The sequence below is a fragment of the Hydra vulgaris genome, chromosome 15 (assembly GCF_038396675.1).
Source record: "Hydra vulgaris chromosome 15, alternate assembly HydraT2T_AEP".
In the NCBI taxonomy this organism is placed as follows: Eukaryota; Metazoa; Cnidaria; class Hydrozoa; order Anthoathecata; family Hydridae; genus Hydra; species Hydra vulgaris.
In genome coordinates this window covers 48,137,675-48,156,376 of record NC_088934.1, presented here as the reverse complement: position 1 = coordinate 48,156,376, position 18,702 = coordinate 48,137,675, and the positions used below count along the sequence as shown (strand labels likewise).

General features: G+C 27.4%; 1 protein-coding gene across 1 annotated transcript; it reads right to left on the bottom strand.

Moving 5' to 3' along the window:
- Positions 1-4,683: 4,683 nt before the first annotated feature.
- LOC100206775 (potassium voltage-gated channel subfamily C member 1) lies at positions 4,684-15,491 on the bottom strand. Its single transcript, XM_065819338.1, has 6 exons — positions 15,201-15,491; positions 13,872-14,123; positions 10,534-10,977; positions 5,460-5,546; positions 5,110-5,302; positions 4,684-4,989 (listed from the first exon to the last, which is right to left on the bottom strand). The coding sequence occupies exons 1-6, from the start codon at positions 15,489-15,491 to the stop codon at positions 4,772-4,774; spliced, it is 1,485 nt and encodes a 494-aa protein (XP_065675410.1). The 3' UTR covers positions 4,684-4,771.
- Positions 15,492-18,702: the final 3,211 nt, after the last annotated feature.

Below are 18,702 nucleotides of genomic sequence, written 5' to 3'. Positions count from 1 at the left end.
TTTGTTTACAGTGTCTCCAAGTGCCTATATTTGGTCTACAATATAAGGTAAAAATTTAGTTACTTTTGTAAAAAATAAATTTACATTTCATTAGCCAACTGTGTGTAAAATTAAATTGGGTTTTCAACCTTATATAACATGTAGTGCCGGCTTTAGCCTTCTTGCCGCTTATGTGTACAAAATTTATCCAGCTGTTCCAGACAAATTTATAAAATTTCTGGTAAGTTTTAAGAAAAATAATAACAAATCAAATTGGAAAATAATATATTGAATGAAATATTTAATTTGTATATAACATAAAAAAGAACATTTCATATATATAAAATTTTTTTAAATTTACAAGTATAAAATTATAACATGTGAAATGACAAAAATTTCACCCCAATTTAAATGCCGGCACACGACTCGCCCAAATCTCCACCCCCACGCTCTTAATATAGCCGGTGCTGATAACATGATGATATTTTAATTACAAAAAAGTATAAAAATTGTTTTTGTTGATTTGGTGTAAAATAAATTAACTCGTTAATTTTAATTCTGAAAATTTAAAAATGAAAGTTTAACTTTAGCTCCTTTCTTTGGTTAGTGAGAAACAGGACCATCCCTAGGGGGAGGGCAACAGGGAAAGGCTGTGCCGATTCCCTGTTGCTTTCCCCCTAGGGATGGTCTGATTCAGTATTAGTCAGGCCTCTCTAACTGTTAATGGAGAGTGAGGGGGCGCCGTAACTACGTTTTCCCGAGGCGCTACCAACCTTAGGGACAGCCCTGGTGTGCACCAAGCAAAGAAAAAAAATGAACGGGTCATTTATGAAACACAATAAGTCATTTTTGGAAAAATTGCTTTGATAAGATTTAGAGTCTATAGACATTAGATCTTATCAGAACATAACATTTTATTGTTTAAGATAAACCTTTTCTGGTTATTGCAAGAAAAAAAAGAAATTTTTCTACAAAAGAATATATTCTAGATTTGAAAAGTTTCAAATCTAGAAAATTTCTTCTATTGATTAAAAGAGTGTCTTGCATAAAACTTTTTTTCAATTTAATATAAATTGTAATTGATTTTTTGTAATTTTTCTTAAATTCTTGTCGTCTAGAAACGTCCGAAGTCAATAGACCGAAACGTTCAAAAAACATTCAAAACGTTTAAAAGACGTCTTATAGTTTTAAATCCCGTGTCCACTGAGTAGTTAACACTCATTAGCATAAAATATTATAATGTTAATATAACCTGCCCTGTGACACTAACATGTTGATAAAGAATTTATTTAAACAATATATTTATCAAAAATTGAATATATCTTTGGAGGTTATTAGTCCCTTTAGTCACTGTTATTTATACAACTTTATATGGAATTATAGGAGTGCAGAAAAAGAATATATGTACGCTCCACTTCCTCCACACCTATTTAAGTCAGTTGAACTAATTACACTGCAACTACGGCTATATCAGTCAATTTATGTACGTATTGATTATTGTTATTGTGTGAAACTATATAAAATTTAAAAAACAAGTTATAATTGAACCATTGGCAATTTTAGGAATATAATGACGAGGCAATGAATGCTTAAAAAATACCAACTGGTTCCTTAAAATAAAATAGATCCTCAAAACTAAAATTTACCCGACTGAAATTTGTCAAAAACCCGACTAAACGACTATATTTCTCAAAAAATTGACTATAACTTAAAAATCATCTATGATTATATCCGCGACGGGAACTTAGTTCTCAATCTTTAGCTGCGGCTATGATGTCTGTCGATGTCCGCTTATGAGAAACTGCAAGCGGACATCAACAGAACTGTCCGGAGCTGATATTGCTCGTACAACTGCCTAATTAATTTCATCGTGAAGAAGACTGAAGTAATGCAAATTTTTTGTCGGAAAAACTAATTAATAAATCAACGCTTTTGGCTGACGTTGTCAGTAACGGTTACAATATATTTCCAATATGCTTTTAGCGCAATCTTGGAGTTATAATATCTAACAACTTCAAAATCAAAGTACAAGTAAAAGTAGTAGCTTGGATTGGCAATCAAATTCTTAGTTGTCTCGACAAGTTATTAAGGTGTCGGAGCTTTCCAGCTATGAAAAAAGAAATGAACCAGTTATACATAGAGTTTTGTATGCAAGCTTGGTCAAATCAGTATAATGCAATACAAAATTACTCAATATTAACAATACGTTGAAATTTATATTCTACATCTAGAGTCTATCTTATCAATTTAATCAAAATATAACTTTAAAAATATGGCCTGATTTTAAAAAATTGGCCCCAACGAATCAATGAATATCCAGAACCTCAGCATTTTTTTACAAACTGTGTTGTAAACCGTAAGAATAAATTAACGCAGAGTTTAGTTAATGTAAACTACAGTGAGTTCTTTTTAAAAGTATGTTTATGATGCTATTATGTTTCGGCTGCAATCATGTTGATTTTCAGAATATGAAAACTTGATGTTGATTTCCTTTATCACTATTAAACTTATTATGTACAAGTTTTATTAATTTCTGTAATAAATAAATAAATATGTAAGAAACCAAACGGTCAGTTCAGCTATAAAACTATTGCAAAATTACCACGGTAAATCAGTGGTGTCGTTATGTTGTTGCTTTAGTTTTAACTAAAAAATTGACCCTTGATAAGCAAATGATTTATCTTGACTATAAAACAGGATTTTTGGCAAAACGCATGATGATAGCAAATCTTTGAACTTGGAAATGCAGTTTTTCCATGAGATCCCTGAACATTGACTTGAAGTAAATATCTTTAACGCTTAAATATTTTATGAAAACTAGAATTGGTATTGTGAAAACTGTTTCTTCAAGATCCTTCTTCAACTGTTTCTTCAAGATCCTTCTTCAACTGTTTCTTCAAGATCCTTCTTCAACTGTTTCTTCAAGATCCTTCTTCAACTGTTTCTTCAAGATCCTTCTTCAACTGTTTCTTCAAGATCCTTCTTCAACTGTTTCTTCAAGATCCTTCTTCAACTGTTTCTTCAAGATCCTTCTTCATCTGGTTTAATTGTCAAGAACCGGCAGAATAAAAGCTTGTGAAATACCATAGTAAAGATAATAGACAATTTTATAAAAGATATTTTACATCTTAATATCTTAAATAAGTCTTCGTTTTTTTTTTTTTTTAGATGGCGCAAAATATCCCCAGAGCTTTGAACCCTGGATCTCTTGCTTCTAAATCAATCGCTCTAACCACTGCACGACGGCCACTCAGTTTTTCACTTATGGACATAGTTTAAGCTTTCTCAACCAAATGTACTCAAAGGGTTTACCGAGCCGGCACATCTAGGTTCACTTTTAAAGTTAAAAGCTGTATAGACACATATTTGTCGCAGGCGTAAACCAAAAACACGTTTATTTCACGGGCAGTTTTACTCAATTTTAACATTTTTTAAAGGAGTTTTAATGTCAAATTTAAAAGATGTGTGCTTTTATCACTGGTTTCGAACTGGTACTTCAACTAGTGCTTCGGCATGTAATTATAATTAAAAAGAAATTGCCACCAAGTACTACATAAACAAGTAAATTGTATGTTAAGTAATGAAATGAATAAATAAAAGCAGTCTCTTAGAAACGGAACATAATGACGAAAGACTACGGAAAATACTTTGTTTCTCTAACAGAAAATTATTCGTCGTATCAAAAAGAATTGTTTTGAGAGCGTTAATAATACCGATTAAAAACAGAAACTTTCAGTGTCCGAAAATACAGTTTACAGACGGTTACAACTTTTAAGCATAGTGTTGGAAGTGGTGCAATGGTTTGGATTTGTTTTTCTAATTTTATTGAAATTGGACCTATCCATCGAATAAATGAAATTATGGATCAATTTTTATACTGCTTTATAGAGGAAGTGGAAGCCAGAGGAGGAGGGCCAGTAAATTTGGTTTTTGGGATATCTTACTTCCAGACATGGAAGTTAGATATCTTGTTGATGAAAGGTGATGAAATATTTTTGTATGTATGTATGTATGTATGTATGTATGTATGTATGTATGTATGTATGTATGTATGTATGTATGTATGTATGTATGTATGTATGTATGTATGTATGTATGTATGTATGTATGTATGTATGTATGTATGTATGTATGTATGTATGTATGTATGTATGTATGTATGTATGTATGTATGTATGTATGTATGTATGTATGTATGTATGTATGTATGTATGTATGTATGTATGTATGTATGTATGTATGTATGTATGTATGTATGTATGTATGTATGTATGTATATAATGTACTAACTCTTGTTCAACTATGATATTAAATGCTAATATTTAAACTTTTCTTTTTTTATCTCAAGTAGATAGTTATCTCAATTGGCAGCGCTAGATTTAAAACGATGACTTTGAAAACAATAATAAAAAGGTAAATAAAGGTAATAATAGTGGTAAAAATAATAGATAAAGTAAATAATGTGGAGTTATTGAATAAAATTTAATCGCTTTTTTTATTAAGTAAGTTTAATAAGTAAGTTTAAGTCTCATTTAAATTAATTTTAAAAACATACTATGTTTATTGTTAGCCTAAAAATTGAAGCAAAATTATACTAATATTTATTGCTAACCCAGAGATCACAACATAATTTCCAGAAATGAAATGACTGCCGATCATAAAATAAATAATAGTTTTTTTTCTCTATAAGTATGTATATAATTAGGTACCAAGTTACAATAATAAAAAAGAATTATTTAAAGATGAAATAAAACTTTATTGAAATTACGATTGCCTTTTTTTTTGCATGCAATCATTCGGAAAGTTTTAGAACTTTATTATCTTTAATAACAACTTGAGAATCTTCTAATGTAGCATTTTCTAAAGTAGCATCTTCTATTACAGAATTTAAGGATGATCTTGATGATAGAATAACCTGTAAAGAATGCTGAAACACTGGTGGTTGAATAGCGTAACGTCTCTTTTGACTTGATGTTGACAAATTAAGCATTTTAGTAAAAAGGGAATCCTCTAAAACAACAAATAGGCATGTTCATCGAGAGCTGCATAAATTTGAATAAATTAAAAGATACGGGAATAAATTACGTTCTAAAATCAAATTATATTTACTGCGAGTTTTTCAAATCACACCTTGATTATCAGTAACAAGACTTTTATCTACATTTAAAAGGTTCTTTCGTTGGGGAAGTTTCATTCTAGCTTGCGCATAAGAGTAAAATAATGTAAAGTTGCTTCCTATTACCGAAACTGGTAGAGCAACTATTAATAAGCCTGAACATGCGCACATTGCTCCAACAATTTTTGCATAAATTGATTGGGGAACCTATAATAAATAAACCAAAAACTACAGTCTTATTAAGTAATATAATAATAAACCAAAAAGTATAGTCAACTCTTATTAAGTAACTGCAAATAAGTGAAGCATGATGTATAGATATGTTTTAGAGTGAAACAAATAAACAGGGCGTAAAATGACATACCACATCTCCGTAACCAACTGTCGTCATTGTAACGATTGCCCACCAAAAGTATTCTGGAATACTTGCTGAAGACAATGTGTTTGCACTCTAAAAAAAATTAAGTTTTACTTTTTTGTGTGTGTGTAAATTTGCATGTGTATGTAGCAGTGTATGTAATTTGAATATGTAAGCAGATGCACATTTATAATTTAATTCGTTTAAAAGATGTAACTGATTTTTAAATTATAAATCGCTTTTTAAATAAATTTTTTTTTGGGTAGTGCAATTAAATGCAACAAAATGTCAAATGATTGAATTTTTCAAATCAAAATTTTAATTTTATAAATTTTTTAAATTTTGTAATGCTAGTTTTGTAAAACAAAATCTCGCAAATACATAGTTTCCATGAAAGGTCCGTTGTGAACAATAATCCTAGAAGATGTAAAGAGGAAGACTCAGTGAATAAATTTCGTATTTTTTGTTCTGTTTGAAATGGAGCACTCAACAAGTTATCTTATCAAGCTTGAAAAAGATGGTAAAAAAATCTTTTTCAAAAATAAGTTTTGATGTTATTAACACGTCAACGGTATTCCCTATTATACCCTCAATAAAAAAATCCTTACTCAAAACTTCAACAGCTCAAGATAGAGGTGTCATTAGATATTAGTCATTAGACATTTAGGAATTCATTTCATTTCTAACGGATGGTTCTTAATTAATCCTCTATTTCTCTTAGCTTACTGTTCATTTTTTTTCTATTAGGGATAATTTTAGGAGTAAAATACCCTAATTTTATTCCTAAAATCGTCTCTAATAGCAAATTTTTAAAAACTGCCAAAAACTAAAAATTTGGCGACTAAAATGTGTCAAATGCCATCCAGCCAACTATATTCCTTAAAAAACTAACGATAAGTTAAAAAAGTCTTCTTTGTGGAGTAGAGCGTCACACTCCTAATATATACAAACAGCCTTACTTCAGTTTCTTTGAAATTCCTAACATTTTTAAAAGAACTTTCTCAAGTCTTTAGAACCTAGTTCCTGAGACAAAACACGAGATTTAGTGATTTCTGAATGATGTACCTTAGCGTCAGACCTTTTTGAATTGCTTGAAGAAGATAGGGATAATTATAAGCATGAATCCGATGTAAAAGAAGCACTTGATAAATATTAAATGATAATAAATAAATAATAAGATCATAATTAGGTCTCAACCACCTAAAGCAGATCGAAAGAGAACTACGTACAAGCTATTGGTTATCAAGACAAGACGCAAATTAACAAGCAAAAATAAAATTTGTGTTGTTCGAAAAGCGGCTCGTAAAGTTAATTATCTAAGTAAAAAATAGAGAAGAAATTATCTGGATAAAAGAGACAAAAATTTTGAACTTTAGTACCAGCATAGTTAGTGGTACCAGAGCCAAAACATTCATTGTAATGAGTATTAAATCTACCAATAATAACTATATTTGAGTATAAGAAGCAAGTAAGAGCTTTGTAAATTTAATCATAAAATAATATTAAAAAGGGTTTAGTCTTGGAACATATTTTTATAAAAACAATGGAAAAAAAAGTTAAAAGTAATCGAGTGAAGCGGCGCTAAACAAAAGCACAATAAAAATTTGTCAGATAATTTAGACCTTTGTCTTCACAAAAATAAGTGAATTGATAATTAAGTTGATTTCTAGACCAGGTATGTGACTATTAATATTTAATCAAATTATAATAGCTATCAAAATTGAAATCCGAAGTTGGAATTGAATAATTTAATTTAGTCTCGCAAGCAAGCATTTTTGGTGAATTTTGTTAGAGGCAAGATTCTATGATGAAAAGTTACTTCAAAGATCCAAATTATTTATTATTTAAAGATAGTTGAAGCGATTTGATGGTAATGACGGTTTCATATTTAGTATTATTAATTAATATATGGACACAATTTTAATTATTATAGAAAACTCAAACAGATAATATTTGGCAATTATAGTAATAACCTATCCGCTTAAGTTCTGCTAACTAACCTAAAGTCATCACGAAGAGCTCATTATGTGTTCAAGGAAATGCACACTGAAGCACTAACATTGGCAACATTCAAATCAAATCAAATGTATTCTGAAATAGATTTTACATTTCAAGGAATATTAATACAATACAAGTACTAATTTTACATATAATACAAGTACTAATTTTGAGTAAACACCATAATGAAAAACTAAAAAAAAAACGTAAACAGTACGATACTTAAATTAAAAACTGTACGGAATAATAATTAAGAAGTTTGATATATTTAGGATAAAGTTAATTTACTTTTATAAATCTATCTAGAATATAAGACTTTTATATACCTAATTAAAATATAGCAATAAAAGAGAAGTCGATTATTATAATATACAATAACAACATTATAAATAATATAGTAATATAAGTATCAGTAATAATAATAGGCAATAATAATAATAAGGCAGTAATAATAATAGGCAATAATAATAAAAACTTATAATAAGAACAGTTATTGGTAATAATAATCAAAATAATAATAATAATGATACTAGCGATAAAAATAACAAATCTGATAATGATAATAGTAATGATAATAATAACAATAATAATAATAATAATAACAATAATAACATAACGTAGTAATAATAATAAAAAAATAACGTAGTAATAATAATAGCAATTATAACAATAATAAAAATAGCAATATTTATAATAGTGAGAGTTTGAAATAGAATAGTGATATAAAAAATAATAATAAATTGAGAAAACAGACTTATTTAATTTTTTTAATAAAAAATTAAATAGTCTGTTTTTGAATTTTGAAAATGTAGGGAGAGATTTTAACTGTGAGGAAGACTATTCCTTGTGCATATGCTCTGATATTTAATAGATTCGCGGCTATAATAAACAGCTCTATGTTTAGGAATAAATAATCTGAAGCTTTTAGCTGATCAAAGTTGATAACGAGTATTTTTTTTATAAGTAAAAAAATCAGGAAATGGAGGAGATAAGGTTTTATGTTGCAATTTCCAAAAAGATAAGGTTTCATGTTGCTATTTACGAAAAAAAAACAGTTGGAGTGTTGAATAAGGTCTTTTAATTTAAGTATCTTTGATATGTAGTAGAGGATATTAAGACTAGAGTTAAAATGCTGAGAGTAGAATATTTTTAGGGCTTTATTTTAGAGGTGAGATAATCTTTTAAATGTTAGAGATTGGGTTTGTCCCCATATTTGACAAGCATATCTAAGATGAGACTCAAAGACAATATATGCAACATGGCTTTTAATAAAACTTGCCTTTTTGAGTGTTACCATACAGTTTTCAAAACCTTATTATCATCCAGCCACAGAATCATTGAACTGTGTTTTAGAGCTTACCCTCGTTAATAGATTATAGAAAGATTTTTTTTTTTTTTTTTTTTTTTTTTTTAGATTATTCACCTCCCCAAGGCCCGAGGGGGGCCACTACAGTCGAGGAGGATACTCATTTTTTTTTTTTTTTAAATATTTTTTTTTTTTTTTTTTTTTTAGTCGTTATTCGTGGTGCAACCCTCTCTCAACTCTTTAACTCCGAAACACGAACCTTGCCGAGCAAGGCCGCTGCGCGGAGAAACTAAGTTGAGCGCGGTACTTCCAGGGACGTGGTGGGAGTCGAACTCCGAACCTCTCGCTTACAAAGCGAGCGCTCTTACCACTACACCACTACCGCACTAACTTACAGTTCTTAACACTACACCACTACCGCACTAAGTTACATAAACCTACATGGCAAGACAAAAATTCTTGAGCAGAGTCAAAAAGAGTAACTATTTATTATCTTAAGCAGAACACAAGTTAAAAAAAGGTTACATCTAGACAAAACTTTATAATGAAGGAGAGGTGTGAGGCTGGTCAGCAGAAAATTTCTGCTTACCTTAAAGTTTTCACCTAGGATTCTTTTTTTCAAGACAGTTGCCAAATGCAGTTTACATTTGTCTATCTCTAGCCTTTAGTTAACAAAGTGCTTCAAAGCAGGAAGTATTTTAGGTCAGAATTAGCTTCTACTACCCTTCTACCCTTTGTTCAAGAAAGCAAGAAAGTGAGCCTATCAGAAAGCAAAATGCGAAAGCAAAAATAGTAAGCAAACGCAGTTATTTATCTGTATGGAATAGCTTACAATATGCTGAATTATATACCACGTATTTTTACATATAAAATGTATATTTCTAACAAGTACAGAGTAGTGTATTTTTAACGAGGAAAACTGAATATAAAGTTCAGCGGTAAAATAAAGATTTTATGGAGAAAATTTAATTTAGCATTTTTAAAAAGCTAGATTAAATTTTCACTTCGTTCAATCAAGGTAAGCATTAAATTCAACAATTAGGAAAACGCAAATAACTTTCTTTTTTTTTTTTTTAATTTTTTTTATTAAGGTGCTTCAAAAAAACCAACCTTTTGGTTTTCTTTTCAAAAAACCCAAAAGATTTGGGCAGAGAGCCGGTATCGAAACTCGAATCTCTTGATTCTGAGCCAGAACTCTAACCACTGCGCCATGATTGTTTTGGCTATAGTTCTTTATATTTTAAATGAATATTAAATAATTATAATAACTTTAGTTTTTTAATTTACTTAAGCCATTATAATGACTATTTGAATGAAAAGTACTTTTCAACGTAAGTTTATCCAGTAAAAAATATTTTACTCTAAAAGTTTAAAAAACCAAAAGTACAAAATTAAAAATGGTACGTTAATAAAATACTGATAAAAGTGCCACAAGAAAATATAAATTTATCCAAATGATATCTAAAATAGCTTCAAAATGCAATAAGTCTATTTTCAATTATTACATAGTACATAAGTATTAAGTGAAACATAATTTGTTAAAGCTTTGTATAAATGCGCATAAGGCATTCTGTGATATGTAACAAATAAAAATAGGTTTCAATCAGCAATCAGGTAGCAATCAATAAAAAGTATTTTTTTAGTAACATTTTAATGGTTTTATTATCCCAAAGGTGAAATATGTACCATAAATAGATTTTAATTTTCTTTAAATATGATATTTTTTAAGTTTTCTTGACCATAATTTTAATAAAGTAAAAAAACAAATGTATTTACCTTTTCAGCGTAATAGATGAGTGTGGAAAAAATAACCATTGGAATCATCACCAACAAGAACAATAACATCAGCTCATTCATGCTTGCTTTTAACGTTTGAGCAATAACTTGCATCCCGCTAAGTTGTTTAAAAAATCGAAATAAACGAAATATTCGTATTAGGCGGGTCACAAATAAAAAGTCAAAACTACTGGTTTTCAAAACAAAAGATATGTAAAATTGAATAGTTGAAACAAAATCCACATAGGTCAAAATAGATCGAAAAAACGACTTGTAAGAAGGGCAGCAAGCTAATCGTGTAAAGAACTCTACAGTAAATATTGCACAGTAAATATATTCAAGTAACTCAAATGTTCGCTGATATTTAAAAAATCTGGGTACAGTTTGCAAACAAAATGTTATCATTGAAGCAATAATCACTACCATTGAAAAAAATGCTACAAACTAAAAATTATAAAACATTTAAATCAACAGAGTATGATAAAAAAAGTCATAAGAATTTTTTTATAAATATAAAAAAATTAAATTTTTATTGTACTTTAATTTCTGTTTTGATATTTTGGTAAAAATTGATAAATAACGGAACAGATAAACCTGTTTATAACTGTTTAAAATTTAAGTAAAAAAAATTTTGTTTTTAAAATATAAACACGAATTGTTTATATAAATGTTTATATAAAACGAAATGTTTGTATAAAACGGAAACAAATAATTATTATTATGGGCGTTTTTATATTTAAACAAAATTCAGTGCTGGACATTGGCTCATTAACAAAAAGTACCTGAAAATAAAATTAGTGGTTGCATTTAGATATTGCAGATATATCAAATTGAATTTTTTTTTTTTACCACAGTTTACAGTGGAGTAGCGTTTTGTGAGAAAGTTACCTTTTTCCACTAATTTCATTTTTATGCGCAGTCAGATCTCGTGGTAGAAAAGAAACTTACGGTAAAAAACATTTCTTACAAAAATATTTGAATTATTATTATTATTATGTATTTCGCCGATAAGAAAAGTTTACAAGTTTATGCAATACAAATATATGAATACATGGCTGGGGCAAGAAGAAGACAAGTTCTGTCTTATCACCAAGCCCCTTTAAATAAAAATGTCAATAATAAAAATACAAAACAAAGTAACTCGTTAAATAAACGTTAAACAAAACGTTGCGTTAAAATAAAATAACGATAAATAAAAACTAAAAAACATTTACGCTATATTACAGTGTAATATATCCAAAAGTATACGAAGATTTTTTAGTTAATTATTTTAATTAAATTATTTTTTTCCAAACTGGTTTTAGATTTATAAACCTTTTGAATTTATATCATAAAATAACAGATAATACACGAACAACAAACAAACAAAAAAAAACATTTTTAAAAACGTTTTTTACGTTGTTTTTTTTTGTTTTTTGTTTTGGTGTCTTTGCCACTAAGAAAATTGTTTACAGTCTTAATTAATAAAAACATATATTTACATGACTGGAGCAAGTAGAGAACAAAGTTAGTTTTATCACCTAGAGTGGTAAAAGATTTTCTGGTGCTTTTTTATTATTCTTAAGTTCTTTTCTAACTCTTATAAATGATCATTATACTCTCCTGTATTGTCTCTCCTGTCTGATTTGCTAAAAAGCATTTAACTCTGAATGTCTAAAATACTTTGATATGTAGTTCGTAAAAAATATATTAAAATAACGACGAGAAAAATTATAATATTTGGTATATATTATAATATAAGTTATCAATGAAAAAATAAGTATTGTAAGCTTGGATTTAACTTTGTTGGGAAAATTGTTAAAAAATAAAAACTAAAAACTTATTTGAAAAGTTTATTATTAGTAATATTATTATCAGCAGTAAAATTGCAAAAACATTTAAAAGGAGAGCAGGTATAAATTAGAACGAGGCCAGAACGAAAAACTTACTGAAAGTAATCAGGGCCGTCCCAAAGATGTCTTTTATGAGGAGGAGGGGAGGGGGTGTCAATTGTGTCTTTTGCCAACTAAAGACACAAAAAAAAAAGGTCCTTGATGTTTGAAAATTGCCAACAAAACTTGTCAACTGAAACTAAATGTATCAACTCAAATGCATATATAATAGCTTTGAGGAAGGAGGGAGGGGGGGGGGATACGCCCTATACCCCACGTTCGGGACAGCCCTGGAAGTAATTCATTTCACACCAAAAAAATATAAAAAGACCAACGTTTAAAGAGCATTGTTTACGGCAAAATTCAGACAGAGATTAGTTATAAATGATACAAAGCTTTTAGAAGATGTGAAATTAGCTTATGATTATTCATTCATGCATGAAAAGTGTATATTCTGTTTTATAAAGAAAAAGTCACTTTATTTTTTGTTTTTTCTAGTTTCATTTTTTTTCCCCTTGAAATTTGTTTTAATAAATGAATTCTCAATCATAAACTATTAACAATTCAATGTTTACTTTAAATTCACATTCTAAACTCTTTATTTTTGAATTTTCATTTATTTTAATATATTTTATTTAGTGTACAAAACTTATTATTCTTTACAATTTATTGCTCAATAAGAGCCTGCTATCAGTATAAACTGTTATTATTTTACGGAATGTATATATTTACACTGCAAAACAAAAAAATTTATTACATAACAAAAATTAAATATATTAAAAACGAAATCGGTAAATCAAAAACTTTATTACTAAAATAGTTATAGCAATATGAGTTATATATGTAAAACACTGATTAAAATATGAGTTATATATGTTATATATGTAAAACACTGATTAAAATTTGAGTTATATATGTTATAAATGTAAAACACTGATTAAAAATATGAGTTATATATGTTGTAGATGTAAAACACTGATTAAAAATTTATTGGGCACTTGTTATACACTACATTTTCTAAAATTAATTTTCAAAGTTAATAAAGTTTTCTAACCTTTAAAAGTTAAAGTTTTTAAAGTGGGTTAACCCTAAATGCATAGCTATAACATTTCTTAGGTTGAGTTTGAAGAAATAGTTTTTTAAATATTTTTGAGAATTCTTTTTTGAATTTTAATGTTTTCCAGACAATTCTGTATTCAAACATGCTTCAAATTTCAATTGAAATTTTTTGGACCCTAAAGCCAGAGTCTCCTCAAGTAATTAACAAAACAAATTTATTAACTTAAGACTAAAAATTAATTAAAATATTCACCATAAAATTAAATGTTATCAATATAAATATTAACGATATAAATGTTTAATAAAAAGTATAAAACTTTTTAATTAAAAAAAAAGTTGTAATTAAATTGCAATTACAAATTATATCCTTTATATAAACCTATTTGATAATAATTTTTTCATCAATACCTGTGCATATTTTGATGAAAACGGTTTATCTAGCAGTGCCCATACTGTTGGTCGATAAATTTGAATGGTTTGTTTCCAACAACTACTGGTATAGCTGTATTTTCTATTATCGAGTTCTTCGTAAGCATTACTTTCATTTTTAACCATTTCATCAAACATTTTTAAATTTTTATGAGCATCTCGATGCTGCGTGTAGTTTCCCCAGCAACAAGGTTCCATCATCAGTTCATCAACTCCCCAAAACTCAAGTTCCTATAATTAAATTAATGGCTATTTATAAAAAAATATACATATTGACAAACATAATATCTTAATTATAACATCATACTCAAGTTAACTATTTTAAATTGAGTTAAATTCTTAAATATAGTCATTTTTTATTTTTTGTACCTAAGAACAACAAAAATAACAAAAAAACATTTATTTATTTAAACTATTGCCTGTTTGATTAATACAACTATCCCACTCAAGAGGTGGGCAATTCACTATGCGCTTATTAAATAACTTTTGAATTCATAATAATGTTAATAAAAATAGGAGGGCATTTTATGAATAATTAATTAAGAAACAGAAGTTTCAAAGTATCAAAAAATCCAATAAAAGTACTAAATTTAGTACCTAAAACGTCACTTTATAAGAAGCAATCGAACAATTTTCCTAATACTTTTTTGATATTCTGCACTCAATACTTTTTTAATTTTTCATTTATGCATAATATATCATAAAAAAGAATTCATTAAAAATATTTTATAAGTTTAATATTTTAAAAATATAACATAATAAGTTTTTTGTTTATAGATTAAAGCGAACTAGTTTTAGCAAACTATTTTTTTAAAAAATATTAGGAAGCGACTGAACTGCAAGTGCTTAGAGAAGGACTTTGGAATCAAAAAATTTGTGGTTTTTGCTATATAAGCAACATAGTTGCGGCAACGGAGAAGGCAGCAAGAAACTGTAAAAAGCATGTAAATGTAATTTTTATATATATAATTTTAGTTTTAGATTTATAAAATATTTATAAAGAACTTTTATAAAATAAAATAAAAATACAACACTTTGACGATTTATTTAAATCAAAACTAGTTTAATAATTTAATAATATAGTAATTACCAGGGCCGACAACACCATAAGAGTCAGGCGAAACTGCCCTCCCCCCTCCAATTTTTTTGAAAGTTTTTTGTTTTTTCTTCGAAGAAATTTTTAGGTAGAGAGAACTTTTTTTATAAATTGTACCACTTCACTTTTTCCAGTAATTACGGCCCCTGATTACTGCGCAAGTAAAAATTAAAGGTATTTATTTAAGTAAATAAATAAAAAAAAAAAATAACCTGTTGAAAAAGTGGTCCACAAACATCATTTGGACAATGTAACTTTCCTGTTCTAAAGTAGTTTAAAATATTCTGAAAGCAACCAGCGTGACGATCAAAAAAAAACTCGTTAGATCCGGGATCGAAATCTTTTACTTTTAAAGCTGTTTCAGCAATCCAATATAGACGAGTGTCCGGAAAAGCTTTTATTGTATGTATAAAGCATTCGTGCTTTACTCCTCCAACATTTATAATGACTCTATCTGTTGTTCTTACTTTTCGTAGATCATGAAAACTGCTCCGTTTATTCATCTTAATTAAAAATAGAGAAAACGATAAAGAGATTAAAAAAGAATAGTGACAGATTAAAAAAAAGGTAAGTTATGATTAGAAAAGAGAAAAAAAAAACTTTTCTAATATATTCTTTGATAGAACATAGATATTAGCTTCTCCCAAAAAATAAACTTTAAACTGTTTGAAAAGAAAAGTTCCCATTTTAACCACATAAAGTAAAAATAAATTTTGCATATAAAATAAAAATCTGCCGTTATCATAAGAGCATCTGCTTCCTGAATGGTAATAAAGCTATAAAGTTGTATCTGATTTGGGCTGTCTTGAAAGTTATTTAGTTATTGGTGATGCCATTTGTTTGAAAGCAACTGCGTAAAACTTTACATTGAAAAAATATGCTTATTTAAATCGAGAACCTGCATAATTCAAAAGTGTTTTTATTATATATAACATGTTTAATTAATTATATTCTAACGATTTTCCTTTTTAAAGTTATATTTAAACATGTCATTTTTTATTCTATTCTTAAAACCAGTTACAAAATGAACACAAACTGTCACAAACCGATTGCTATGTTAAAAAATTAAAAACCAATTGCTGCAGTTTATCGACATTACAAAAAATTAATTTGGTTACTAGATTTGCTTGAACATTGGGCGTTTTCCTTATATTATCACAAATAAAAAGGTTCTTTAAAAGTATCTGAACCTGGGTCTAATATACCCAGCAGCACTATAGTTTGGCTTTACATAGTGGACCACTAATGGTCCTCTATGTAGAGCAAAACTGTAGCGGACCGCCTAAAATGCTTGTTTTTCCATTAGCATCCAATTTTTTGCTAAGCAACAAATCTATATTGTGGTTAATTACTTTCAAATTTCATTGTAAAATCATTTAGCCTGATAAAATTATCTTTCAAAACAAATCTGTTACACATTGCTTACAATGAGATGAAAATCCCCTCCCCCAATAAAGCGAAAAAAAAATAACAAGGGTAACAAAAGTTTGGCATTCGTGTAATTACAGCGAGTTAAAACGCCCAAAAAAGTCAGATCGTTTTTGAGCACTATGTATATAAAAAAATTAACAAATATTTGCTTTAATACAGATATATTAAATACTGCAAACATTTTATTTTAAAAACAATTGTTTAGTAAACTGAATTGAAATCTAAAACTTTTATCTTTTTCTATAAGGGTAATAGTTGAATAAATAATTATTTTTTTAGATAATTTTGAATAATAATAATTTTAAATATCATATTAGTAATTTTGCAATAAATTCACACAAACCGCACACTTAAGAAAATATTAATGACTGAAAAATCCGCTACAAAAATCATTATCTTCATAACTTTTGCTGAATTTACCTTCTTGTTTAATAATAAAATTAAAAATAATATTAAATGTTTGTAAACGCTTGGGGTGGAGCATGAGTTTAAGCGTTATTTACTTAACCGCCCTGATATTTCAAGTTAAGTAAGCATTATTTGTTAATACTTTAATATTTACATTCAGTTCTTTATAAATTTTTAATTCAACTTAAGAAATTTAGTATAACTGATAAATTTCTTTAATAATAATGACTCGTCCTGAAAAAGAAAAACGTTAGTTTTATCACCTAGCCCTAAAAGGTAAAACATCATTAGGTAAAATATAGTTAAATACATTTTTAAAAAATGTCAGTTTTCTACAAATTTTAATAAATGATATAAGTTTGTTGAAATATTATATAAAAAAGATAACAGTGTCGTTTAAAAAATTTAGCATTTCATAGTGTGAACTTTAAGAATTAGTTTGCAAAATGAAAAAATTTAACGAAACCATTTTATTGTTAGTTTTTATTATTTATTAAAGTTTCAATTTTTCCAACTTTATTTTAGTTAAAGTATTACAAAATAAACAAAAATTAAATAGAAAAAGTAACTAATTTAAAAAATAAAATAATTACGATGCAAAGATATTATTTTATTAAAATAATAAAACAAACATATCAATAAATAACCAAATAATTAATAAATTAATTAATTATTATAACTGTTATGTATTCTAAAACTTTTAGCAGGACTTTTATGCTTTTTCATTTAACATAAATATTTATATAAATATAAATATTTGGTTTCGAGGTCATTATTGAATACAGTGTTCCACAACTTCTCTCCACTCGGTTGAAGTTCTCGGTTTGCAAAACTTATAGCTAAATAACAAGGTTTAGATTAAATTGCATTTTGAAAATCAGTTGTAAGTCACTTCCTTTGATATTTGGTATGTTTTCAAACATTTTTTCAATTAAATATTTTTGTTAGTTAGGGGAAGTTGAATCTTTTGTTAGTTCGGAAAAGTTGATTCTTTTGTTAATTAGGGGAAGTTGAATCATATGACTTTTTAATAAATTATTGTTGGAATATCTGAATAACCACAACAGCTTTTTTCTTTCGAGATTTAATCACATTGACGATTTCATATTTTTTAATAGAAAGAAATAAGAAAATTTATTTTTAACTTAATTAGATATTTTAAGATTATTGAAGATATTGTTTAAAACTTCAACCATATAAACTGATAGACTCGCCGTAAATAAAATATTTTGAAGCCAACCATCTTTTAGTGCGTGACGTTACGTTTGGGCAAAACAAAACGCAATACAAACGAAATTAAGCTATAAGAATAGAAAACTTTTTGTTAAATGTTAAATTTTGTTGTAAACTTTATTATTATAATTATTATTATTATTATTTAAAATATTATTAAATTTATTATTTGTATCAATTATCAATTTAATGCATTCTTAGATTTCTTAGAATAGAAAACGTAACAGTTAATACAATTTTATGTGTTTTATTATCCATTACATTAATACAAACAATAACTTTTTATTGATTCGAAAATAAAATTTGCTTTGTTAATACACTTTGTATACGTTTATTATGTCGTAAATCGTTAATCGAGTCAGCTTTGTGGTGCAATCTTATCTTTAAATATTTAGCAATAATAATTTTATAATTTCTGCACCACTTTCGTAATTAAATTGCAGACAACGCTTAACAATATTAGCTTTTTCGCAACCACCTAAATCATCAATTAAAAAATGTACAACAGGAAGTTTCCAATGTCCATTTACACAGTTTATTATAAAGACTAAAGCTTCTTTTGTTTTGGGTAAACTATCATTATTAAAATCAGCACCATCAATAAATTTTACCAGAAAATTTATCGCCTGTCCATTCAATTTT

Coding starts and splice junctions, on each gene's coding strand:
- LOC100206775 (XM_065819338.1), bottom strand. CDS start 15,491: ATGAATAAACGGAGCAGTTTTCATGATCTACGAAAAGTAAGAACAACA. Junction 5,547..10,533: donor TCATCTATTACGCTGAAAAG/GTAAATACATTT, acceptor AATTTTTTTTAG/AGTGCAAACACATTGTCTTC. Junction 4,990..5,109: donor TCTTGTTACTGATAATCAAG/GTGTGATTTGAA, acceptor TTGTTGTTTTAG/AGGATTCCCTTTTTACTAAA.